This window comes from Osmerus mordax, chromosome 4 (assembly GCF_038355195.1).
Source record: "Osmerus mordax isolate fOsmMor3 chromosome 4, fOsmMor3.pri, whole genome shotgun sequence".
In the NCBI taxonomy this organism is placed as follows: Eukaryota; Metazoa; Chordata; class Actinopteri; order Osmeriformes; family Osmeridae; genus Osmerus; species Osmerus mordax.
In genome coordinates this window covers 9,188,455-9,212,760 of record NC_090053.1, presented here as the reverse complement: position 1 = coordinate 9,212,760, position 24,306 = coordinate 9,188,455, and the positions used below count along the sequence as shown (strand labels likewise).

General features: G+C 41.4%; 4 protein-coding genes across 4 annotated transcripts in view; 1 reads left to right on the top strand and 3 right to left on the bottom strand.

Moving 5' to 3' along the window:
- celsr1b (cadherin EGF LAG seven-pass G-type receptor 1b) overlaps positions 1 to 15,555 on the top strand; it is a 44,564-nt gene extending 29,009 nt beyond the window's left edge. The window contains exons 9-35 of the mRNA XM_067234471.1: positions 27 to 193; positions 439 to 624; positions 728 to 841; positions 1,207 to 1,381; positions 1,500 to 1,641; positions 2,670 to 2,790; positions 3,160 to 3,343; positions 3,484 to 3,585; positions 3,847 to 3,941; positions 4,486 to 4,695; positions 5,775 to 5,958; positions 6,256 to 6,417; positions 6,692 to 6,899; positions 7,434 to 7,601; positions 8,093 to 8,219; positions 8,616 to 8,816; positions 9,776 to 9,950; positions 10,511 to 10,623; positions 10,806 to 10,885; positions 11,072 to 11,198; positions 11,613 to 11,738; positions 12,041 to 12,165; positions 12,409 to 12,515; positions 12,685 to 12,831; positions 12,960 to 13,190; positions 13,318 to 13,639; positions 13,757 to 15,555. Coding sequence (XP_067090572.1) covers positions 27 to 193; positions 439 to 624; positions 728 to 841; positions 1,207 to 1,381; positions 1,500 to 1,641; positions 2,670 to 2,790; positions 3,160 to 3,343; positions 3,484 to 3,585; positions 3,847 to 3,941; positions 4,486 to 4,695; positions 5,775 to 5,958; positions 6,256 to 6,417; positions 6,692 to 6,899; positions 7,434 to 7,601; positions 8,093 to 8,219; positions 8,616 to 8,816; positions 9,776 to 9,950; positions 10,511 to 10,623; positions 10,806 to 10,885; positions 11,072 to 11,198; positions 11,613 to 11,738; positions 12,041 to 12,165; positions 12,409 to 12,515; positions 12,685 to 12,831; positions 12,960 to 13,190; positions 13,318 to 13,639; positions 13,757 to 13,781 — 4,124 coding nt within the window. The 3' untranslated portion in view covers positions 13,782 to 15,555. The remainder of the gene's footprint in view (positions 1 to 26; positions 194 to 438; positions 625 to 727; positions 842 to 1,206; positions 1,382 to 1,499; positions 1,642 to 2,669; positions 2,791 to 3,159; positions 3,344 to 3,483; positions 3,586 to 3,846; positions 3,942 to 4,485; positions 4,696 to 5,774; positions 5,959 to 6,255; positions 6,418 to 6,691; positions 6,900 to 7,433; positions 7,602 to 8,092; positions 8,220 to 8,615; positions 8,817 to 9,775; positions 9,951 to 10,510; positions 10,624 to 10,805; positions 10,886 to 11,071; positions 11,199 to 11,612; positions 11,739 to 12,040; positions 12,166 to 12,408; positions 12,516 to 12,684; positions 12,832 to 12,959; positions 13,191 to 13,317; positions 13,640 to 13,756) is intronic.
- A 666-nt stretch (positions 15,556 to 16,221) lies between these two features.
- On the bottom strand, positions 16,222 to 17,220 carry LOC136941444 (gamma-crystallin M2-like). Its single transcript, XM_067233910.1, has 3 exons — positions 17,197 to 17,220; positions 16,677 to 16,919; positions 16,222 to 16,524 (listed from the first exon to the last, which is right to left on the bottom strand). Exons 1-3 carry the CDS (start codon positions 17,218 to 17,220, stop codon positions 16,222 to 16,224), a joined length of 570 nt encoding a protein of 189 aa, XP_067090011.1.
- A 2,152-nt stretch (positions 17,221 to 19,372) lies between these two features.
- Positions 19,373 to 20,290, bottom strand: LOC136941443 (gamma-crystallin M2-like). The gene is made up of 3 exons (XM_067233909.1): positions 20,264 to 20,290; positions 19,824 to 20,066; positions 19,373 to 19,675 (listed from the first exon to the last, which is right to left on the bottom strand). Exons 1-3 carry the CDS (start codon positions 20,288 to 20,290, stop codon positions 19,373 to 19,375), a joined length of 573 nt encoding a protein of 190 aa, XP_067090010.1.
- A 3,091-nt stretch (positions 20,291 to 23,381) lies between these two features.
- Positions 23,382 to 24,284, bottom strand: LOC136941468 (gamma-crystallin M2-like). Its single transcript, XM_067233942.1, has 3 exons — positions 24,261 to 24,284; positions 23,827 to 24,069; positions 23,382 to 23,684 (listed from the first exon to the last, which is right to left on the bottom strand). The coding sequence occupies exons 1-3, from the start codon at positions 24,282 to 24,284 to the stop codon at positions 23,382 to 23,384; spliced, it is 570 nt and encodes a 189-aa protein (XP_067090043.1).
- Positions 24,285 to 24,306: the final 22 nt, after the last annotated feature.

Sequence of the window (24,306 nt, the reverse complement as noted above, 5' to 3'; positions counted from 1 at the left end):
ACGGCCCTCCTCTCCCCTCCCTTCAGTCATGCCCTCGCCTCAGCGCTTTGATGGTCACGCCCTGGTGTGGTGGAGAGAGCCGGAGGTCACCATCGCCATCCCCTGGTACATGGGCCTGATGTTCCGCACGCGGCAGAGCTCAGGCATCCTGCTGCAGGCCAACGCTGGGGACTTCTCTAAAATACACCTACTGGTGAGTAAACTAGGCTATGCTAATATTGATTTATGTGAAGGTATGCTAAGCCATGCTAAATGCATACTACCAAAATGTGAAATGTTAATAATGAGAGGCTACCTACTTGACTGGCACCCCATTGCACAGTTCACCAAAAGCGAGCCAACCAAAACTAGTTTCAAAGGCAGACATAATATTACAATATTACACCAAACAAACAACAGCGGATTTCATGAGCGCTCTTTGTCTCGTCCGTTCGTCAGATAAGCAGCAGACACGTACGGTTCCAGGTTTTCCTGGGCGTGAAGCGCGTGGCCTTGCTGGACTTCCCCCAGGTGCGTGTTGACGACGGGCGGTGGCATCACATCCTGGTGGAGCTCCAGAGCGTCAAAGACGGGAAAGACATCAAGTATATGGCCAAGGTGTCTCTGGACTACGGCATGTTCCAGGTACGCACTAGGAGCAGCTCTGCGCGGGAGGAAAACGTGGACGTAAAGAATGTAAACATATGTTGTGAAATGCAACATCAGATATGCTGGGTCTGTTTTGTAGAGGTCGGTGGAGATAGGCAACGAACTGCCAGGATTGAGACTGAGAAGTCTCTTTGTGGGAGGACAGATGAAGAAGGATGGGACAGTCATGAATGGCCTGAAAGGCTGCATGCAGGTGGGTGTAGATCCAGCCCCTGTAGGGATAACCTACTTGCAAGTGTGCTACATTCTACATTGGTTTTATTCAACACCATCTTACCTTTCTTTAGCTTCGTGTGCTTAGGTAAATTCTCTACTATAACATTTTGTTGTATTGTGCTTTTTAACGCTCGTGTTTGACAAAAATGTCTTTGGGTACAGTGTACATGAAAATGTGAAACAAGAATCACCAAGATACCTCAAGTTACTAATAATAATTAAAAAGAATCTTCCAATAGATTGATGCTGAGAAGACTGTATTTCTCTATAACAGGTTTTTTACCTTTTAAAGTGACCCACTGAACTGACAAATGTTCCAATTACACCCTAATGCACTTCCAGGGTGTACGAATGGGAGAGACCTCCACTAACCTGGCCAACGTGAACATGCACCAGGGCCAGAAGATCCGTGTGGAGGATGGCTGTGACGTAGCTAACCCCTGTAGCTCCAACGTGTGCCCTGAACACAGCCGCTGTGTTGACAACTGGAGCTCACACACCTGTGTGTGCCAGCCTGGTAAGCCCCCCCCCCCCCCCCTTTTCTTCAGGATGCAGGGCTTGAAATGTCTTCCTGTTTCAAAATGGGGGCCTGGCTGAAACCTGAACCTCTGAACCACCTCTCCATTGCTTCCCAGGGTACTTTGGGAGGGACTGTGTGGACGTATGTCTCATGAATCCCTGTGAGCATGTTTCCACCTGCGTTCGCCAGCCAAGCTCCGCCCCTGGTTACAGCTGCCAGTGTGGCAACGGCTACTATGGCCAGTACTGCCAGAAAAAGTGAGTTGTCAACATGTCGCGCACACACACACATTGGCCACACATATCTCACTACCAGGCCGGAATTTGTGAGGCCCCTTTTAAAAACTCACCTGCTGTGAAGTCTGTCTCTTTAAACATTTGCCATTGTTTCCCAGCTTACTCCAATAAACCCAACCGTACCACTCAACACCTCCTGTTACTCTCTGTGCTAATCTGGTCTTTGTGATCAGCTGGGCCCTGGCTTTCATATCAGTCGGTGTTGAAGGAATGTTGATGTTTTGGCACAAGCTTAGCACGCATTTCCATTCCCCTTTCCAGTCTTTTGATCGTTTCCAGATGGGCATACATGTTCCCGGTCAGGCGGACTTTGGCTTTGAGGAATTCTGGTTTATCGTCAAGCCAAATAGCAAAGTTTACAAGGCTCCTGTTGCACGTTCACTTCATACAACAGTTCTCTCGTTTTTATAGATTACAGACGCCATTTTTTGTTGTACTTGTGGTGTGCCCTCCAGTAATGATCGCAGCGTATGGGGCTGGAACAATTCTCACATGCCTCGTCTACTGTGCGCATGTACAAAACGTATCTTGTCCCAGGTAGCACAATTACAGGTAGGGATTAACCATCTCCACGGGCCACCCTAACCCTGTGTGCTACCTGCACCATACGCACGCACACAGTTTGTAGGGTAGGGTAGTGTGTGCGCGGCAGTTCAAGAGTGATCCTATGAACCCTTGCAGCTGCTCAACTAACCAACCATGAACAGAAAACATAACCAGTTGCTGCAAAGCAACATAACTGCAGTTGATCGTTTTGTGGAAAGTTTGAGCTGGTTCTTATCAAATTTCGAAACAAAGCAAATTTGATTTGAACAGCCCTTTTTACAAGCAAGGTCACAGAGGGCTTCACAGATGCCCCCAGATCAACACCTGTTATCAAACTAAAACCTCAGAGGCGACAAGGCAAACATGTTCTTTTTTTCTGGACTGCATTCTGGTTGTGATAAGGTATGTTCCATCTGGTTCTAACACGTGTATGTGTGTTCCAGAGCTAACCTTCCGTGTGCCCGTGGCTGGTGGGGGAATCCGGTCTGTGGTCCCTGTAACTGTGATGTCACCAAAGGGTTCTACCGGGACTGCAACAAAACCACTGGAGAATGCCGCTGCAAGGTTAGACTAAACTACATGCAAATATGCGATAATAAATCCTGTGTTATGCTATGCACAGGTTCAAAATGATTTGCAATGTAATAAACAGGAAGTCCTTTTATATCCTTTGGTATCTCTATTCCCTTCAATTTAATAATCGGCAACTTATACTTAATATACCACACTCTGCTGTGTTTGTAACATGCATTGTCATATGTTATGTTCTGTTACAGCATGCTATTTGTTATTCACAATTAGCATGTGCTATGTAATGCTGTGCCATGCTAATATATGTTCTATGCTAATACAATGTGCAATGCAATGCTAGACTATGCTAATAATTTGTGCTTTGGCATATCGGCCTCCACCCATGGTCTCCACTGCATACAGGATAATTACTTCCGGTCTAAAGGTGGGGACACCTGCAGCCCGTGTGAGTGTTTCCAGCTGGGTGCCCTGTCACGCTCCTGTGACCCCCAGACAGGCCAGTGTCAGTGCCGGACAGGTGTGATTGGCCGCCAGTGTAATCGCTGTGACAACCCCTATGCCGAGGTCACCTCCAGCGGGTGCATGGGTGAGTGGAAGACACCCTGTCCGTCATTCATGCGTTCATTCAATGCATTTTGTTGACTTGCTCACTCGTCACTCGCTCGCTCCCTCCCATGTTTGTAGTGTCAAGTTGTTAACCGTTTATTATTGTTATTGCGACCTCAGTTGTGTATGAGGGCTGTCCTAAGGCCTTTGATTCTGGGATCTGGTGGCCTAAAACCCAGTTTGGACAACCAGCTGCCATGAAGTGTCCCAAAGGCTCAACAGGTAAGAAGGAGAGATAGATTTACTTCCGTGTACATTGATAGTGACATTCGTATTACAGTGATATTGATTGACGTGGAAGTCATTGAGAAATGTAACAATTCCAAACTCTTTTGGAAGCTAATCGATGAGTACTTGTATTAGCTACTGAATCAGATCAATAGATCTTCATTTTCAGACATTTTATTGTGGAAAACATGAATGGAAAGAAAGAAAGTATTGAAAAGAATCACGCTCCTCCTACTCAACTGCTCCTGTCTACAGGCACTGCAATCCGCCACTGTAGTGAAGAAAATGGCTGGCTTCCCCCTGACCTCTTTAACTGCACCTCTCTCACCTTCTCACAACTCAAAAAACAGGTCAGTACCTTGTGTCCTTTTTTAAACTGTAACAGTGTGGTCGGTCACCCCTCCTAAATACAAAGTAGAAAAATAACTGAGAAACTCATCAATTGTGATTGCGGTTCAGTCATCATGGTACTTTCCTTGCATTGTTGATGATATTTGGGCCAGTTTGCCTCCAATTTGCAACATGAATTGAATAAGGAACAAAGGTTAGGTTTTTGTGAATGTAACTTATGGAAAATGCTGTGCATCACAGGAATGTTGCATGTGACATTTCAAATCTTTGTTTGGAGACTTAATGTCCATGCTTAATTTGATGGTATGCTATCATGTTTTAAAACCTAAATCAAATGGTTACATAACTCTACGGTATTTAAAGGTCTTCCTCCATGGCCTGACAAAGGATGCTAAAAATAAAACAATTATACTCAGGCTCCTGTCTTTTTATAAGTCATTAAAAAATAACCTAGAAAATAGATTTAAGTAAATGTTTAAGAAAAGCTGCTGTCTGCGTTTTTAACCCTAACCTGAACTAGTGTGACCCTTATGTGACCTTCAGAATGAAGAACTGCGCCTAAACGGCTCTCGGATGGACAGTGACAGGTCAAAGGGCATGGCCAGCATGCTGCGGAGTGCCACCAATCGCACGACAGCCCTCCACGGCAACGACGTAAAAACGGCCTACAGCCTCCTCACTCACCTTCTGCAGTACGAGAGCATGCAGCAAGGATTCAACATGACCGCCACACGAGATGTGCAGTTCCATGAGGTGGGATGTCTCAATAACTGGTTCAATGTGTGGTTATCTCTATGGCATTACTTGGTGCATCCTGTTTATTATCTCCAAGATGAGACATTAGAAAAGGAAAGATTGAATCAATGGAAGGTTGTCAGGGTTTCTTTATGAACCATGACTCATTGATATTCAATTATTTATCTACTTTCTTTTCTGACCTGACCATGACCACAAGAACTGGGGACAAAACATAGTTCTACCCTCAAACAATTCATGGAATCTTAGAATAAAATAGAATTATTTCACTCTTGTTTGATAGTTTCTTAAAAGTGTCCACAAATCTGAAGAATAACCTACATTGTTTGGCTAAACTTCATAAAGGTTGTGCTAGCTAAGTTCTCAAATCCTACTTATCGTTGGTACTGGTTCTTTAAGAACCTATTTTCCCACTTGGAGATTTCTCCTTTCCTGATGGGAATGCAATCCAAGCCTAGGAGGGCAGAGATTAAGTGTAAGTAATACAGCCTAGTGATTAGCACGTTCTCTATGAGCTTTATTAAGGTTGTGACCAACAACACGACACCCACGGCTAAGCTAAAGGTGAGCAGTGTGTATTCTTGGCACAGGGCCCAGCTCATTTGTGTAGTCAGAAGATGGGCAGTTTTAGGGGGTCAAGGAGAGAGGTTGTTAGGTGATTGGACCAATTGGAGCTCAACTCCACAGGGAAGGTTGGGCATCTGGCCAGGGAGCACAGGTGTAGGTAATGAGTTTATGGAGTCTGCCCTCTCCCCCCTTCCTTCTTCGAGTCAGCTTTCTTCCTTTTCTTTAGCCCTACTCTGAATCTTTCAATCTCAATTCTTGGAATTCTTTACTCCAATCCATGGTATTCAGCAAGGATTATCAGGTGTTATAGAAACTTTATGTACAAACTCATATAATATATATGTTTTATATTGATAGTGGTGAGATGCTTGTAGGATAATAGAGTGTAGGATAATCATGTCACAATAAACTGTAAACTGTGTTATGGCATGGAAGCAGTGAACAGTTCGGAGAGCAAATTCTGGTGTACCGTGATTAAGATTCAGGATTGTGTGGATTACATTTTCCAGAACGTTGTTCGGACGGGCAGCACCATCCTGGACCTGGCCAACCGGGCCCAGTGGGAACAGATCCAGCGATCTGAAGGCGGCTCCGCCCTGCTGCTAAGGAGCTTTGAGGAGTACGCCCACAACCTGGCCCAGAACCTGAGGAAGACCTACCTCAAACCCTTCACCCTAGTCACGGACAACATGAGTGAGTCCCCCTGAGAATATCAATGGCACTCACCTTTTAGTGTGGGGTATAAGGAGAGAACTTGTAGAATGGCAAAAATCGTAACACTTACGATAACACAAGTACATTGTAAACTTTTGTTGACATCTGTAGTCACATGGTTCCTTTTTCATGCTGTGGTTGGGTGTTTGAAAAGAAGTACGGGTGCAGTGTTAAAATACAGTGTAAGCAGTTTATTACACACGGAGACAATGTGCTTCCAAAAAGCCCACCACCAAGATGTGATCTAAGCCCTGTTCATCCTTTCCCCACGTGCAGTCTTCTCTGTGGATTACTTGGACCCGTTCGATCCAAATAAAGCAAAGATCCCTCGCTTTGAGGAGTTTCTGGGCACCTATTCCAAAGAGCTGGAGTCGTCAGTCCTCTTCCCAGAATTCCCCTCACGCACAGAAGAGGTCAAAGGTACACGTGAGGTCAAAGGTGAATTCTTTTTAAGTGCCACAGTCGTCCCGACATCAAAGTTTGCTGCAATGTTTTCAGACTTGAAAAGGTTGTTTCTGACTGATAGGCCCCATCACTCTTGGAAGATAAAAGGTCATCATGCGCTCATATGATGTCCATATTGCACAGCATCTGTCGACATTTCCACATGTGTTCTCCATCATGAAGAATTCACGACATTCATCTATATGAGAGAAAAACGTTTGAGATGTTGAACTTTTTTATATTTTTTTATGTGTGGCTTTCATTACAGCAGTTCCCATGGTGACGACCACAGATGCACTGCCCCCTGTCCAGACCGAATCAATGGCAGTCAATCACACAGAATCTCACACAGCGTCCCCTAAACGGAAACGCCACGCTGAAGCCCCAGCCGTTCTCCCTGTTGCTGTGGTGATCATCTATCGAACCCTCGGACAGCTACTTCCAGAGAACTATGACCACGATCGCAGAAGCCTGAGGTGGGTTTTTGAGGGCCAGGGAAGATGTCAGCATGTGCACCCATATGGTTCTTTTATGAGAAAGAGAGAGAGAAAGAGAGAGAGATGCAATCCTTGAAAGGGAAAAGGGCTTAACTTAAAATGTAAATGAAAGGCAGGCATGATTGTGGATCTGGCCTGCGTTTCACAGCAACTGAGAAGCCCAGCCATTTGTACTGTGGAAATAGTTTATCTTGGAGTGGCTGCAGGTTTACCTTTTGTCTTCACACTCATCCAAGGATTGGTTTAACAAGGCCTTGTCTGAGCTATGCCACCAATGGCAATATTTAAACTAGGATGAAATAACGACTGCTCTTGTAAACACGCAACATAGGTTCAATGTCCAAATATTTATATGTTCTACATGGAAAATCTAAGCTTAACTGCCACAAGGCTGTGCAATCTAGACGTGTGTGCTTGTATTAAATAATACAGTTGTGTTTTTAGAATACTTTCCCCAACTGCATATTTGATGTTTATGTGTGTGTTCATGTGTGTGTGTGCATGTATGTTTAGACTTCCAAACAGGCCCATAATAAACACCCCCATAGTGAGCACGATTGTCTACAGTGAGGGATCTACCCTGAGCATGCCCCTTGAACGCCCCATCACCATGGAGTACAGGCTACTGGAGACACAGGAGAGGACCAAACCAGTCTGTGTCTACTGGAACCACTCTATTGCGTAAGGCTTAGCATCCCTGCTTCCACGCTATCACACTCTACTCTAGTCTACCCTGTTCTACTTCACTCAGCTATACTGCAATCTACTGTACTCTGTTCTATTCTACTCCACTCTGCTCTACTCTGCTAGTCTATACATGTTACACAACAGATATTGGCTGAAGGGTATGAGATACATTTTGTTTCTGATTCTGAAAGGGTATTAACAGATAGTGTAACATGTAATGACACATTTTGTTGTGCACAATGGTAGACATGAGTAGGTAAAGTTACCTCAAGCAGTTTTGTTATTTGTTATCCATATACCTTTCAGGGTTAAGGATATTAGTATCATATTGTCAATAGCTTTAGTGTTCTTTATACAACACGATAAGCCCCTGAAGCTACATATCAAAGCATGTTGACAGAGCATGCTACAGATCTGCCGGTTGACACAGGCAGCTGGTTGGTCCTGATCTGCAGTATCATCACCTGTCTCTGCTTCTTCTCCAGGGTTCGAGGAATGGGAGGCTGGTCTGCCAAGGGCTGTGAGCTGGTATCCAGGACCAGCACCCACATAAGCTGCCAGTGCAGTCACATGGCCAGCTCCGCTGTACTGATGGACATCTCCAAGAGAGAGGTATGACATCAGACCTTCTGACCTGCATGAAACTGTTCATACCAGCGATATTGTCTGTCTGTTCAAACCATCAGTTAGTTTAGTGTAGTTGTTATAACAACCCTGAGGTTTTACGAAATGCAATTCAATATTTAGCTGAACCAGAACCAAATCAAATGGATCCAAATAAATCCAGAATCAAACCAAATGTTATAAATGTATTTGTTTAAACTTGTGCGGTAGTATCTTAATTTACTTAGCATTGCCCAATTTAGGTTGTGCTTCTTGTTTTTTTGATCTCCTATTGACAGTAGCATTATGTTACATCACACAACAATCCAAATCCACAGAACTAGTTTTCCTTTTTAGACACCATTTTACTAACCTGACCTATTTTCTGCCTCCATCCTCCCTCAGCATGGAGAAGTCCTACCTCTGAGGATCATCACCTACACCACAGTCTCTGCCTCACTCGTGGCCCTCCTCATCACCTTCCTCTTGCTCGCCATCCTCCGTAAACTGCGCTCCAACCTCCACAGCATCCACAAGAACCTGGTGGCCTCCATCTTCCTGTCCGAGCTGGTGTTTCTCTTCGGAATCAACCAGACAGAGAATGCGGTATGGTCTTAGAATCTACCCCTGTGGGCCGACTAAATTAATGACTTTATGGAATGATTTTAAGGAAGCTGGTACCTGATGTTTATGGAGTGTCTGTCAGTAAATGCACTTTTTCAATTAAACGATTTTCAAAACCCACTCAAATTCCATTCCAGTGGTGTCAACATTTAACCTGATTTAAGATTAAAAGTGCCAAATATATCGGCTATCTAGTAGGCTGCTTGCTCAAAATCTAATATTTCATCTCCTAATCCTTTGTTTACGAGTTGCTCTTCCTCTCCATTCAGCCATTCATTATGAGCGTTCTATGTTGCTTACAAGCCTCCAGGCAAGAAAAGGAGACTCAGAAACGTCTAATACCTGGGTTTACAGTGTCGTGCCAGGAGAAACTCCATTGTTGACAAATTGAGAGATTAGCAAGAGTAAAGCTACTGAGCTAGCCTTTGGGCCTCTCCTTTGCTATTGTGAATTACATTCCAGTCTTTTCTAAAACAACATCTCTTGTTTTTACAACCTATAAGATGTACTGGTATGGTCCATTAGATTTGGTGTAAAGTGTAAAGTAGAACATAATTGACCTTAATTCACGGTTTGGTCTGGTTGAATCACATTGAGAAGTTCCTGTGTTCCTGAGGACTCGCATCACTAACTATCGAGAGTTTTGGGTTCTAAACCAAACAGATGCCATCCTGTCTTAAACTCTAAGTCTTGAGCTACCTGAACAGGGACAATAACAGCAGCTTAGCAATTTAGCCTTTAGCCATTGTTAGATACAGGCATATTTTAGAAACTATTTCCAAACTGTTACACTCCACTTAATAGAAAAAAACTAAAATACAATCTGCAACTTTTGTATATTATTATACATGTAAATGTATTCATTTTTCCAATATATTATAGCCTTCAATAGTCCTTCTACAAATGGATTCTCATCTGTCTCTCTCCTCTGTCTTCCTCAGTTTATGTGTACGGTGGTGGCCATACTGCTTCACTATTCCTACATGTGCACCTTTGCCTGGATGTTCGTGGAGGGACTACACATCTACCGCATGCTAACAGAGCTACGTAACATCAACCACGGACACATGAGGTTCTACTACGCCATTGGCTGGGGCTTCCCTGCCATCATCACAGGTAAGGACTCTCTCTCACGCACACAATCACTCACACACAGACAGATGCGCAGATGCTCATTGACACACATACACTCACCCTTTAACACTCCAGCTTATCCACGCATGCACACAACACACACGTGCAGGCAAAGGGGAACAACTAAGTTCACACACGTTGGTGAATTTCACCAAGATTATTTTGTCAGTGCCTCTTTCTCTTTAGACAAAGCATAGTGGGGAAATGGGTGGGAGCCCATGTTGTTTCTGTCATGTTTTTGTTACAGTGATAGAGGTTATCTACTTCCTGGAGGACTTCCTGTTCAGGTGATTAGCATGTATGAGTGACAGATATCTGATTGGCTCATGCTCGTTACAAAGGAAGTGCTTTGAACTTCACTGGAGCCGACTGTGGTGTCTGCTCAGCAAAAACCATGTGAAAAGTTGCTATGAAAATATGTTGTAGAGGTCTGTCAATAAAGCGCAAATATGCGCCTATTCAAATCAAATGTAAGTCATGGAGTGGAATATTTTGTGTGTGTGTGTGTGTGTGCGTGTGCGTTTGTGTGTGTGTTCACTCAGGTCTCGCGGTAGGGCTGGATCCTCAAGGTTATGGAAACCCTGACTTTTGCTGGCTGTCTGTCCATGACACACTAATCTGGAGTATTGCAGGGCCGATTGCCATAGTGGTGTTGGTGAGTGAGTTTGTGTGTGTCTGTATGGATATGCAATGTTTTTGCCTCTTTTGTCCCATTTCCTCATGTTTTTCTGTACTGCATTGGTTTTGTCAGTTAGGTTACTAGTTAGGTACTTTTCTTGTTTAATTAAAACTGAGTCAGCAAGTAAATCTTTCAACCATCTCTTGCATCTTTCTCAGGTGAACATTGCTATATTCTTTTTGGCAGCCAAAGCCTCGTGTGGAAAAAGACAGTGGACGTTTGAAAAGTCTGGAGCCATGTGAGTTTCTTTATACCCGATTGAGAGTAAAAACTGAAATCCTCCGCAATGCCATTTTTGCTCCACCTGATCATCGTCTTACTCACCCTGTTAAACATGTATATGAACTGTACAGTATGCAGGCATCGTTAAATGAGCTTCCTGGAAGTAGCTTATTAGCGGTGCTTCCTGTCTTCTCTCCTGTAGCTCGGCTCTTCGCGTCGCCTTCTTGCTCCTGCTGCTCCTCAGCGCCACCTGGCTGCTGGGTCTCATGGCTGTCAACAGTGATGTCATATCCTTCCACTACCTCTTTGCCATTTTCAGCTGCCTTCAGGTAGGCTTCTTGATCATGTCAGTCAGCAAGTCATTTTGTTCGGCAGACCTGTGTATAATACTATTTGCAAATTAAAGTACATTTAGTGACAAGCAGACTTGTAGGATTGACTTGTTGTGATATTGATTTATTAGACCTGGTATGGTTTAACCCATAAAACAATACCAATAGTAAAGATTTTGAGAGGAACAAAATGTACCTAAAATGCTTTTAAGGATGAAGTATAACTCTTAGGTAGAAAATAATTTCCGTCTTCTAAAGTGCTATGTGGTTTTTAAATACAAATACAATACATTACAAAATGTAGCTGAACTTGAACTTTTCTTTGACACTTACTGAAAGGAAATAGGTTTCCTTTATTTCTTCAGATGTTTCCAGTAATCTCCATCCTCAAGGTCATTTATTTCTCTCCAGGGTGTGTGTATCTTCTTCTTCCACTGCATCTTCAACACGGAAGTGAGGATCAACCTGAAAGAGGTCTTCACAGGGAAGAAGCCCGTCGTGGAGAACTCGTCCACCACCCGAGCAACGTTGCTAACAGTAAGAGCCTCACTTTCTTTGAAAAGTGTGAATTATGTGGATCTGAAGTGACAGATCCATTCATTATAATGCATTTCAAACCTGTTCTCCTGCCTTATTGGGACTTAATTAAACAAGAGTTAGGTGATGGCCCTTGGTGACAATTTGAGGAATATGTACGATGACGAGCAAAAAATAAAAGTGCAACTAGTGAAATGGTTGTCAACTTGAGTGGGAAACATGCTCATACGACACACACTGCTTTAGTTTACCTACCTGGAACAGAATCTCACTCCTCATAACTTTCTCATCCTCTTCCCCAGCGCTCTCTGAATGGCAAACACTCATTTACAGAGGATGACGGACTGTACCGCACGGCCATAGGAGAGTCTACTGCCTCCATGGACAGCACGATCCGGTCAACCCGCAGTCACAGCAGCCAGACCAGGTAACTGGACCAGGAATAGGGCAGACACCTGGATGAGACATGCCCAAGTTGGGGTGTCGTTAACTGTCGTTAGATTGTTTTAGAGAGCTTTGGGTTGCTTTACGGTTCTGTTGCGATAACCTTATGTTTTCCATGTTCTTCTTTCTTGCTTATGCTAAAATGTGGAAAAAAACTCACAAACACACTGAGTCTACTTTAACCTAAAACTGTTTACAGTACACTGATGCCTCTCTCTCACCACAGAGTGGAGTCAGGACAGAAGAGGACAACCTCCTCTGGCTCGGCCAAAAAGAGTTACCACGGAGACGGAGACTCCTCCATCTTCCTGCGGAAGCGCTCCAAACGAGACGGTGTGTAGCCGTGGAGATTCTCATAAAAGACAAAAGTCCTCACTTCCCTCTGCTGCAAACAAAGAAGAAGAATATCTGAATAACTTTGCCTCAATGGTTCACAGCTAGAAGGAACAGGGTGTCCAGTAGGGACTGAACTAAACTGCTCCATTGTTTTCCCTCGTTTCAGATTCGGACTCGGACAGCGAGCTGTCGATGGACGAGCACAGTAGCTCCTATGCCTCGTCACACTCCTCGGACAGCGAGGACGACCGTGGAGGGCGCAGGCATCGATGGAACAATGAGAGACAGCAGCCTCAGCACAGCACGCCTATAGGTAGCACACACACACACCAGCACTTATACATACTCACAAACGTAAACACACAGTCAGCTGCACACCATCAAATCACCATACATCAGAGGTTCATGAAAGAATGCGTTTTGTCTGCTTTCCTGATTCAGTAGACACAGTAGACAATCACGTAAAGCCTTACTGGCCAGCGGAGCCGCCGACAGCCAGTGAGAGTGAAGAGCCGAGCGGTATGGAGTTGCTGCGGGTGGAGACCAAGGTCAATGTGGAGCTCCACCAGGACGTCAAAGAGAATGGGGAGTGTCCCTCAGAGAACGAAGGGAGGGGGAAAGAAGACGCACCCCCCAGCTCACCTGACAGTAACCAGCCGGAGAAGAGGAGAGGTGGGCGAGAGAGAGAGCGAGAGAGCGAGAAATACCACTACTTGCTCTCTAATGTGTGACACATTGCTCTTTGAGTCACCTTTTGTCATTTTGGGATGTGTGTGTGTGTGTGTGTGTTCATCTCCAGGCATTCTGAAGAACAAGATTGCCTACCCTCCTCCACTGACAGACAAGAACATGAAGAACCGGCTCAGGGAGAAACTGAGTGACTACAACCCTTCTCCCACCATTTCTCCACGGACCCCTGTCCCCCCCTCCCCCACCAACAGGGGCCTGCGCCCTGTAACCGGGGGAAACGGGGTCATCATCAAGTCCCCGCCTCTTCCTCCTGTACTGCCACGTCCACCCCTGTCACCGCGGGAACAGCGCAACGGAGTAACCATGGTGACCACAGCACCGACGGCGCCATCCGTTAACGGGGTGGATGACAACCACAACTCAGACTCAGAGTGAGTAGTCAGATACTGTACCTGGAGTATTTTGTGTAAATGAGCAGTGTGTTTGTTCTGCCGTACAATAATTTGATATCACTTTCCTCCCAACACTCTTTTTTTCTGTCTTGACAGTGGCAGCAATGAAACCTCTATTTGACTGAAGGGGATAAAAGTGGACTCTGCCATTTAGTGGAGATAAGAAATCCTAGTAAACCCAATGTGGTCTCTGAGACCAAAGGAGGCCAGCATCCCAGTATTCCTTTACAGACTGTAAACTCTCAAAACGAGCAGTAGTACAGAAAATGGTGAATTGCATCAATGAAGAAGGGAAGAAACAGTGACAATTTAACTCCAATGGGTGAAAACTACATCTCCAAACTTGCAATAGAAAATGTCTGACGGACAAATGGCACTTCACAACCAACAGGTGGCAGAATATGCAATTGACGAATGGTGGCATTGCAGTAGAAGAAAACAGACTAAGATTCAGGACCTCTTATTGAAAACAAGAACTTTTAACATTTTGGAACCAGATGTGCCATAATTTGGAGGTCACAGTGACCTCACCAAGTGCCCAATTAGTTACAGTGTCAATATTACAATAGAGACTACCTTTGTAAATATAAAACATGTAAATATGTTGTACTGTATTTAGGCTGTTTGTATTTTGTTTATAGAAGAAAAGTAATTTTGTATATTGTAAGTAGTATTATTTTACCTTTACTGTAACTGAAAATCTTATACCAGCTAGTTTTTTTTTCTTCGGGGGACATACATGAAATGACACTTGGTTTCAAAGCTAGACATGTTTCACATAATGGTATGATTTGTTTAGTACATTTTCTACTGTGGACTACATTGATTGCACTTGTTGATATTGCTATATGGATTTGTAACTAAAATTGGTTTAGAAAGTGAACTTCTTATCAAACCCATTGTCAGCTGAATTATATGAATACGTAACTTTAAATAATCAAAATGCACTGAAATGGACAAACAGGCAACATACACACTTTACAACCCATTATAAGCTTGAATTTCCATCTCAGTTATTGGTACAATTAAGTTAATATATTCCTACAGTCGGGTCCAAAAGTCTGAGATCCCATTGAACATTGAATGGGCGAATTGAAGACTGAGAAAGCCACACATTCTGTGACACCACAAGAAGCTCTTTGGAACATTGGAACATCATGCTGGGATCATCAGGTTTTGTACAACCTTGTGGAGTCCATGTCAGCTCGAGTGCACACTGTCAGTAATGCAAAAGGGGGAAATGCCAAATACTAAATTTGTTTCACTCAAATTGTTTAGCTGATATTATCATTTGTAATGAAATAATTTGTATTATTAAGTGCAAAATAGAAGTATCTTGACTAGTTTTCCCCCTCTCTTGGACCCTGCTGTTAGAGTGCTCTGATAAAATGGGTTCAGTCTTCAGTATCATATATGTGCTGTTTTATAAACAATTTACGGGACTAGAAATAGAAATACTATGTTACAGTATTCTTGCCAATGACACAGTATTAGCTGACTTGTCAACCATGTGCCTTTATTTGTATGCTCAAAACTAACTGAACAATCCGAAAAAGGACTATGTATGCAACAAAAACATGTCAAATGTTGATCCTCATCAGAACCGGTAATGAATTTCTCCCAATTTGGTCATTTTGAACTTTTTACTACTTACAATACAGTATGTTCTGTTGTTTACCCACAAAAAAAAACACGAACACAACACTACAAGGGTGTAGTGCCATTAGTTCTTCAATCAAAGGTTTTCTGTATATCATTGTTTACAGATGAGTTATTAATAATCAAGCAATTTGTGTGTGTTGTAGACACTGGATGCATCATAATGTAATAAAAATGTATTTATTTTTGTTAGAAGACACTGAAAATAAGACTTCTACGACTGTAAAATAAAAATAAAAAGCTGAATTTTTGTACAGTAGCTTCTGTATTTTTGGGGGATCTACCTTGAAAAAAGCAACTCATGTTTAAAATGTCCATTGCAGCTATATAAAGTTAAAGCTATATGAAGGTAAAACTCACTTTGAAGTGAGTTTTACCTTCCTAAAGTTCACAGCAAACCCAAAGAAGCCGAGTGTAGCTACCATAACAACTGTCCCTCTGTCACATCAGGGTTGTCTGTATGAATTTAGCAGAAACCTTTATCTAATTTTAAATGCCATACAGTGAAGATTTGAAGCTTCAACCTCTTGAACAGCAGTCAAATGCTCTAACCATTGAGCTATATCCGACTTAACAATTTAGGGAAGGTTAGCAGTTCATTGTCAAAATTAACATTAGCCACTGATTTACCAATACCATTGTATTATGGTCAGTAACCATTTACTTTAAATGTAAATCATACCATACCTTAGTAATAATATTGCTGTTCAGCTAATCACATAAATTGTTTACAAGCTTATCTGTATTACCTAGTAGTATGGAATTACTATTGCACTGTTATTGTATTATTTTTGGACATATTATGGAAAACAACTCATGTTTGAAAAATATATATACTTGAAGTGGTATTTTTTTTTCTATAATTTATTGAGATCTTCATGTCAGCACAGTTAAAACATTATCTAGTAGAAAGAGTCATTGATGCGCCTCATGCTCATGAACCTCATGTTGCCCATGCCTCCCATGCCTCCCATGCCTCCCATCATCTGATTGAAGTTCCTGTACTCGCCAGGCCTCATGTACCACATTCTGCCTCTGTAGTTGGCCTGATCGTACATCAGCCAGTGGCCGTCCATCACGTTGCAGGACATGCAGTTGTTCATGCGGTAACGATCCATGATGTTGTCACAGTCGTCCATCATCTCATGCATCTGGCCACCGAAGTTCTCCCTCTCGTAGATCCTCATCCTGTAGCTTCCTCTGTGCTGTTATTGGACAGAGAAGAGTTTATTGGGAGACCAACATTTTACACTAAAATGGTAGAGACAACCAAATAATGTAAACCATCAATTATGGAAGTTACAAGGAAGTTAGAATCTAGATAGACAAATGTAGGCTGACTAATAGTTGTCCTTACCATGGGGATCATACGACAGGACCTGATGCAGTCGCTCCAGTTAAACATGCTCATGTAGTCGGCATACTCGCCCCTCCTCATGAAGTACTGGTTACCCATGTAGTTGGTGCGGTCATAGACCATGAAGCAGCCTCTCTCCACCCTGCAGGAGTGGCAACGGGACATGTAGGAGGACATGTCGGACATGTCGTTCATACACTCATAGGAACGTCCCATGAAGTTCCTGTCCTCGTAGAAGATGATCTAAATGGAAATACATGATGCAATCTCTTCAGCTATTCATAACCGCATGGATGTTTTTTGAGACTGAAAGAGGGGAAAAAAATGCATGAAATATCCCAGGCTGGAGTCAAAACCAGGCCCCTGTGGTAAGGCCTTAGCTTACAAGGGACATGCTTGACCAGTAAGCCACCAGGACACTCCCACTATGTTTGCATTTTAAGAATTTGCTCTTACAGTGAAAAGACTAAAGTATAAGGTCTAAATATATACACATGTATTAGTCTTAGATTGTTCTTACCTTGCCCATGTTCATATTAGTCATTTTGGCTCAGTTGTAGCTGGAGCTGCTGGTACTGCTGCTGTTGCTCTTGGTGATGTTCTGAGTTCCTACCTGGCTGAAGCCTTCCTATTTATACCTGACAGTCAGAGGCCCCATTGTACAAACTTCCTGACCCAGCAACATGCCATAGAAACCATGCTATAGAAATACCACTGAGGTGTACACACATGTTCAGGAACGGGTTCCCTCAAAATACCTTGATCAAGAACAGAGCAACGAAACTGGTGATCACAAAGCTTATTGTAAAGAGTCAATAGGCTGAAACATCTCAAACCCACTAACTCAAAGTGAATACAAAAATGTTGAATCAAGTGAAATTTTTGCCTTTTTTATACCCACTGTACATGACTGCCTTAAGACATAGCAACTTTCTTTTTACTTTCTGCCACATTTTTTATCCATTTTAACTGAGTTTTCAATATGAGTAAAGCATATCTTGTTCTGGTCTAAAAATATTTTTTTAATGACACTCTCCATCACACTCTCTTACAAATAAGCAATAGTTCAACTTGTATTGGCAAATATTATGGAGGATTGTTTCCTGCCTGATTGAAGGGAAGAACTGTAAAATAAAATAAAACAAATAATTTCATGAAAAAAAGACCATGAGAAATTCAAGGTGTTTTTCATGGAGCGTGAGAAATGGTAGAAATGCCTGAGAGCCCTGTAGGTGGCATAATCTGCAAATGCTCATAGGTAGCATAGCAACAAAATATATGTTTGAATTAAAACCTTTACTTTTAACTGTTATCTGTATTTTGTTATTAGAAATGCTATGAGTTGGAGCTCACAACTGAATTATGTCACCTTGTTTTGCCAACAGTCAGAACATGCTACAACGAGCAGAATGCACAGACACATTTAGCTAGGTACAATTTACAAGACTAGTAAAGTGCCTGGTGAAGTACATTATATATTTCAAACTGATGGACATCTCCAAGAGAGAGGTATGTAACTTCAATTTAGATACATTGCAAATGACATTGCTAATTTAGTAAATGAGAGAGAATTATAACCATTAAAGTTAAGTTTAAAACCTTGAATTTATTGAGTACAATTTACTGAAATTCAGATTTTCTTAATTCCTAAGTGAAGTAGTAACTCAATATTTGTATAAATATTATGGTCAGTGATTTTCTTCAGACTGTAATCAATAAACATCTGTATTATGGAAATTCAGAACCATAGTTTTATAATTGAAGACAGGGTGGTGGCCTTGTTTGTGTCTCGTTAAGTTCGTGTTGTGGTGTTTATAAATGTCCTTTCTTTTTAGGCTTTTCACAAACTTTAAATCCCCACAAACATGTTGTATTTCATTTCCACATCATCTCAATCAGATTTATACATATTGAATGTTTTTTCTGTTTTTTTCTGAGCATGTTATTCTCTGTCAATATCACAACGAGTGTTTAAAAAAAGCTAATTGGAGTAGAAACTCATAGAAATTGAATGTTAGAGTATTCTTGCAATGGATACTGGACTAACCAGCTTTAGCAATCAACAATGTACAGTCATAGCTATAAGTTTTGGCAATGACAAATGTTATGTTTTGCAAAGTTTGCTGGTTCAAAGGAAAACATTTTCACATGTTTCTTTAGAATACTGGAAGGCATTAAGGCACATTTCATATTTTGTAAAGCTTTTTGGGGCAAAAATCTTCAATATGTGCAAATAGTCCACTCTTTTACAGCAGTCAATCGGCTCTTAAAATTCAATCAGAATGATTGAAGCTTTGCAAACACAAAATGTATGTCGCTCCCAATACTTTTGGCCACGCCTGTACCTTTTTATAACCCATCGGTTGTCAGAACAAATTCTACGAATCACTTTAAAGTAAAACTTATATAAAACAAAAGTTACAATATCTTTTTTTTGTTGTTGTTTAACATTTTCATGTTTTCCTGTTTATGTTCTGGTTATTTACAAATAACTTCAGCCTATTCAGTTAGTGATTGTATTGAAAAATACGCATACTTTTGCTCTGTGTATTACCTATTACTTAGTGATAGTAAACATTTTTGTGTAAGTACTAAAACCACTCATATTCAATTAAAAACAAGCACTTTGCAGGAGATATACAATATATTTACATAGGATTTATTGAGATCTTAATGTTACAGTATCTAAACATTGTCTAGTAGAAAGAGTCCATGATGCGCCTCATGCTCATGAACCTCATGTTGCCCATGCCTCCCATGCCTCCCATGCCTCCCATCATCTGATTGAAGTTCCTGTACTCGCCAGGCCTCATGTACCACATTCTGCCTCTGTAGTTGGGCTGCTCGTACATCAGCCAGTGGCCCTCCATCACGTTGCAGGACATGCAGTTGTTCATACGGTAACGATCCATGATGTTGTCACAGTCGTCCATCATCTCATGCATCTGGCCACCGAAGTTCTCCCTCTCGTAGATCCTCATCCTGTAGCTTCCTCTGTGCTGTTATTGGAGAAAGAGGAGTTTCATTAAGAGACAATAATTTGGTTGAAATTTGAGTGTGATTTACTACTTTAACATTAGACTTTATCCATAACAAAACAATAATTATGGAGGAAAACCGTAAGATTTTATAGAGCTAGATCCTTACCATGGGGATCATACGACAGGACCTGATGCAGTCGCTCCAGTTAAACATGCTCATGTAGTCGGCGTACTCGCCCCTCCTCATGAAGTACTGGTTACCCATGTAGTTGGTACGGTTGTAGACCATGAAGCAACCTCTCTCCACCCTGCAGGAGTGGCAGCGGGACATGTAGGAGGACATGTCGGAACAATCATTCATACACTCATAGGAGCGTCCCATGAAGTTCCTGTCCTCGTAGAAGGTGATCTGAAAATAAATCAAAATTGAAGTAAAATTGGGAAATTAGACCACTGCAATACAACACTACCATTTCAGACAGAGAAAGTGTACATATGCATTTTGACTTATAATTAGGTTACTGCTACAATGGGTGGTGTGGTGTTAGAGTCTAAACATATGTACATACAGTTTGAATAGTTTTTTTAGGCTTTGACCATCCTTACCTTGCCCATCATATTCATGTTGGCCATGTTTGCTCAGTTGTAGCTGGAGCTGCTGGTACTGCTGCTGTTGCTCTTGGTGATGATCTGAGTTCCTACCTGGCTGAAGCCTTCCTTTTTATACCTGACAGTTAGAAGCCCCACATTACAAATCCCCTGACTCAGCATCATGCTATAGAAAACCATAGAGCATAGAGGTTTGTCCACTTTTCCAGGCACTAGCACTGCCTCAAAAGACTGTTATCAAGCATGGAGCTGGTGACCACAACGCTGATTGTGCCAAAAGTCAATAGGGTGAACAACTCCCACCTCTCTGATTTCTAATAAAAAGTTACGTGTATCACCAGCAGAAATAATGTTTTATTTCCTGCTTTACCGATCATTCCACACAACTGCTATTATACTTTCTCGTTACATTCTATTGAGATGATTGAGTTTACGTAAACTGTTCTGTTGTACAAAAAAATAAAAAAAATAAAATAACATCTTCCCATCTTTGTCTTTCCTAACAGAGGCTGAAATTACGGTTTCTTTAGTTTGAAAGGGATTCAAGATTCTTTTATGACAACTATCACAGATGATGCCTTTCACAGTTTAAGATACAGGGTAAATGACCCATGATTGAAAAGTATATCTCCCAGCATGCAACAGTCTTTCTGACATACTATACCACTCAACAACCAACAGGTGGCTGACTACATAAAAATCTTCTTTGGTGCCATAGCAGTGAAACGAAGCAGACTGAGGTCAAGAACAATTAAGTTGAAACAATAACTTTTAATGTTGTATTATCAAATTGTGTCTTGATTTGGAGAAATAAATTCATAACCTTAAACTCCATCGCAAACAATTTATAGGAAATTACACATTGTGTACGTTGTAGTGTTTTAGCAACGGCATTATATTTAATATCATTTCTACACATAATGTTTTATACTTTTCCAGATTTGGCTTTTCATTCATCATTTTGTTTTCCTGATAGAAGGTTTTTACAAGTTTTCCAACAGAACTGATTACACATACTGTATCAGCATTTATTCAGGAATATGTTTACTTTCACCTAATGTAGATAAGGGAGTCAGGTGGCTGAGCGGTGAGGGAATCGGGCTAGTAATCCGAAGGTTGCCAGTTCGATTCCCGGTCATGCCAACTGACGTTGTGTCCTTGGGCAAGGCACTTCACCCTACTTGCCTCGGGGGAATGTCCCTGTACTTACTGTAAGTCGCTCTGGATAAGAGCGTCTGCTAAATATGTAAATGTAAAATGTAAATGTAAAATGTAATAAAAATATAATAAATGTTTATTGTAATCCATCTTTCTTGAACTCTAAAAAGTAAAAAGTAAAAGTTACAATAATAAAACCTAATATACAACAATAATTTAAAAAAATACAATGTATGTTTACAGCACTTGTTAAATTAATATTGTTGGGGAAAAAATTATGTAGAATAAGGATGGAAATAGAAAGCTGTGGAAGTAGATGTGTGTCTGTCTTTTTACCCTTACTCGAATGAAGGTGATTCAGCATCACAAATGCCAAGGTTAACTAAATAATGTGAAACTGTGACTGAGTGAGGAAACTGCCTCAAAACCTCTTAATTATATTACCGAATATACGAGATAAAATTACATTTTGTGTTATGTGGTACAATTAAGTAAAGGTTAACTTTTCTGAATGTAGAATTTAAGGTAAGGAGAACAGGTCAAGTTTATACAGGGTTAAGTTGTCAGTACCTTTTACTCTACAACCACAGTATGAGGTTATGAGGTTTGTTGTCAAAGTCAAATTAACTTTTTTAGTGTCAAGCTTTGTACACAGGACAGGGACATTTGTAAAGATGGTTTACAACATTGGTTTCAGGGTAAGTTAAAACGTTGTCTTGTTAATGAATACAAACAATTATATTCAAAACTGCCATTAAGTAAAGCTTTGGGCAAATCTTTTAATTAAGAGTACCATGCAACAAAGTGCAAGTGGTATGGGTTATTCCAAAGTGTAAATAGTGTAGATGTTGAAAAGGTGGAGTTGAAGATTGTGTTACCAAAACAAAATACATTTTAACATCTGCTAACCCCTGGAAAGCCCATTATACACCATACTGAATTTAGTAAAGTAACCTAACTGTACAGTTTTACCAGAATGCAACCTGCAACCGTTGAAAAATCATTAGTAGTGGTATGTTTCTCACATGGTTACAGTACTGCATCTTTTGGGGAAAAATGTTTTCAGTAATGAGGAATACTTTGGAAATGGCATCTACGTAGTATGAGTAAAATGTTCACAACTCGCCCTGCTATTCCCCTGGTATGCTATGTTGTTCAACTCAAGGCCGTAATCATAATATATATTGGGGGGGACACATCCCCCCAATATTCAAATCTGGTCAAAATGTCCCCCCCTAATATATTGATATAAAAATATAAATAAAAATATAAATGTGCTACGCTACGACAAGAAACCACACACGCTGTCAGAAATTATCATTCAAAAAATAATTAGTCCCCCCCAATGTTGACTCCATGGCTACAGCCTTAGTTCAATTTAATAAGTAACTTAATCCCCAGTAATTTCTATGATTTTTATAATGATCGTGGTTACAGGTGTTGCTTTGTCACTTACCAGTAATACGTCCAGTAAGATATCCACTCTTTAACTCAGAGTGGATCTATTTCTCTAACTCACAAATCAAAATGAACTGCACCCAAAATAATTGTTAGAGTATACATTATCCAGTTTAACTAACAAAAAGCTAGACATTGAATGGTGTTACTGGGTGGTGTTCCACAGCTAAGTTTGACCATACTACTGTATGTAGGTTTGATTGGCAATCATGGAAGTTTGAAGAAAACACTTTCAGGAAAAAGTATTTTTTGGTTAATGCTTTATTGAGCTATTATAGTCAGTACAATTTTGATAATAGGAGACGATGTCATTAGGAGAAGAACTTAATCTAGTTACTTTTCATAAAGAATTATACACAATGCATTTATGTATATTGTCAGTGGTATAATCAGTGTTTTTTGTGTACAGTAGAAACATCTACTAAATATTTTCAGAAAAATTAGTTTTTTATCAATAATTTATTGAGATCTTCATATCAGCACAGAATTTAAACATTGTCTAGTAGAAAGAGTCATTGATGCGCCTCATGCTCATGAACCTCATGTTGCCCATGCCTCCCATGCCTCCCATGCCTCCCATCATCTGGTGGAAGTTCCTGTACTCGCCAGGCCTCATGTACCACATTCTGCCTCCGTAGTGGGGCTGCTCGTACATCAGCCAGTGGCCCTCCATCACGTTGCAGGACATGCAGTTGTTCATGCGGTAACGATCCATGATAGAGTCACAGTCGTCCATCATCTCATGCATCTGGCCACCGAAGTTGTCCCTCTCGTAAATCCTCATCCTGTAGTTTCCTCTGTACTGTAATTGAACAGAAAGGTTACTGAAAGATGAGACCTTCAGGAGTATTCTGGGCCACAGATGACAGAGATATTAAACTCAGACTGGTGGAAGCTGAAAATATAGCTAAATTGATTCAAGCAATGGTAATAGTTGTCCTTACCATGGGGATCATACGACAGGACCTGATGCTGTCGCTCCAGCCAAACATGCTCATGTAGTCGGCGTACTCGCCCCTCCTCATGAAGTACTGGTTACCCATGTAGTTGGTGCGGTCGTAGACCATGAAGCAACCTCTCTCCACCCTGCAGGAGTGGCAGCGGGACATGTAGGAGGACATGTCGGACATGTCATTCATACACTCATAGGAACGTCCCATGAAGTTCCTCTCCTCGTAGAAGATCATCTGAAATCATTTTATTCAAGAAAATCTTTATTTAATGAGACCCTTGCAGCCCTTCTAATATTGATATAACAGTGAAGTTATGTTTGTGTTCTGAGAATGAGTTTACTTCTACAGTGAATAGAGTGGCGTAAAATTCTAAATACATGCAGTACACATTCATAGGCTACATATACTGTAGATGGCCTTCTTACCTTGCCCATGTTCATATTAGTCATTTTGGCTCAGTTGTAGCTGGAG

Excerpts from the sequence above, each read along its gene's own strand:
- LOC136941444 (XM_067233910.1), bottom strand. The coding sequence starts at position 17,220 with ATGACTAATATGAACATGGGCAAG. Across the intron at positions 16,920-17,196 it reads CTAATATGAACATGGGCAAG|ATCATCTTCTACGAGGACAG; the intron begins GTAAGAACAATC and ends ATTTCCATTTAG. Across the intron at positions 16,525-16,676 it reads CCTGTCGTATGATCCCCATG|CACAGAGGAAGCTACAGGAT; the intron begins GTAAGGACAACT and ends GTCCAATAACAG.
- LOC136941443 (XM_067233909.1), bottom strand. The coding sequence starts at position 20,290 with ATGGCCAACATGAATATGATGGGCAAG. Across the intron at positions 20,067-20,263 it reads ACATGAATATGATGGGCAAG|ATCACCTTCTACGAGGACAG; the intron begins GTAAGGATGGTC and ends ATTTATTTTCAG. Across the intron at positions 19,676-19,823 it reads CCTGTCGTATGATCCCCATG|CACAGAGGAAGCTACAGGAT; the intron begins GTAAGGATCTAG and ends CTCCAATAACAG.
- LOC136941468 (XM_067233942.1), bottom strand. The coding sequence starts at position 24,284 with ATGACTAATATGAACATGGGCAAG. Across the intron at positions 24,070-24,260 it reads CTAATATGAACATGGGCAAG|ATGATCTTCTACGAGGAGAG; the intron begins GTAAGAAGGCCA and ends AAATGATTTCAG. Across the intron at positions 23,685-23,826 it reads CCTGTCGTATGATCCCCATG|TACAGAGGAAACTACAGGAT; the intron begins GTAAGGACAACT and ends GTTCAATTACAG.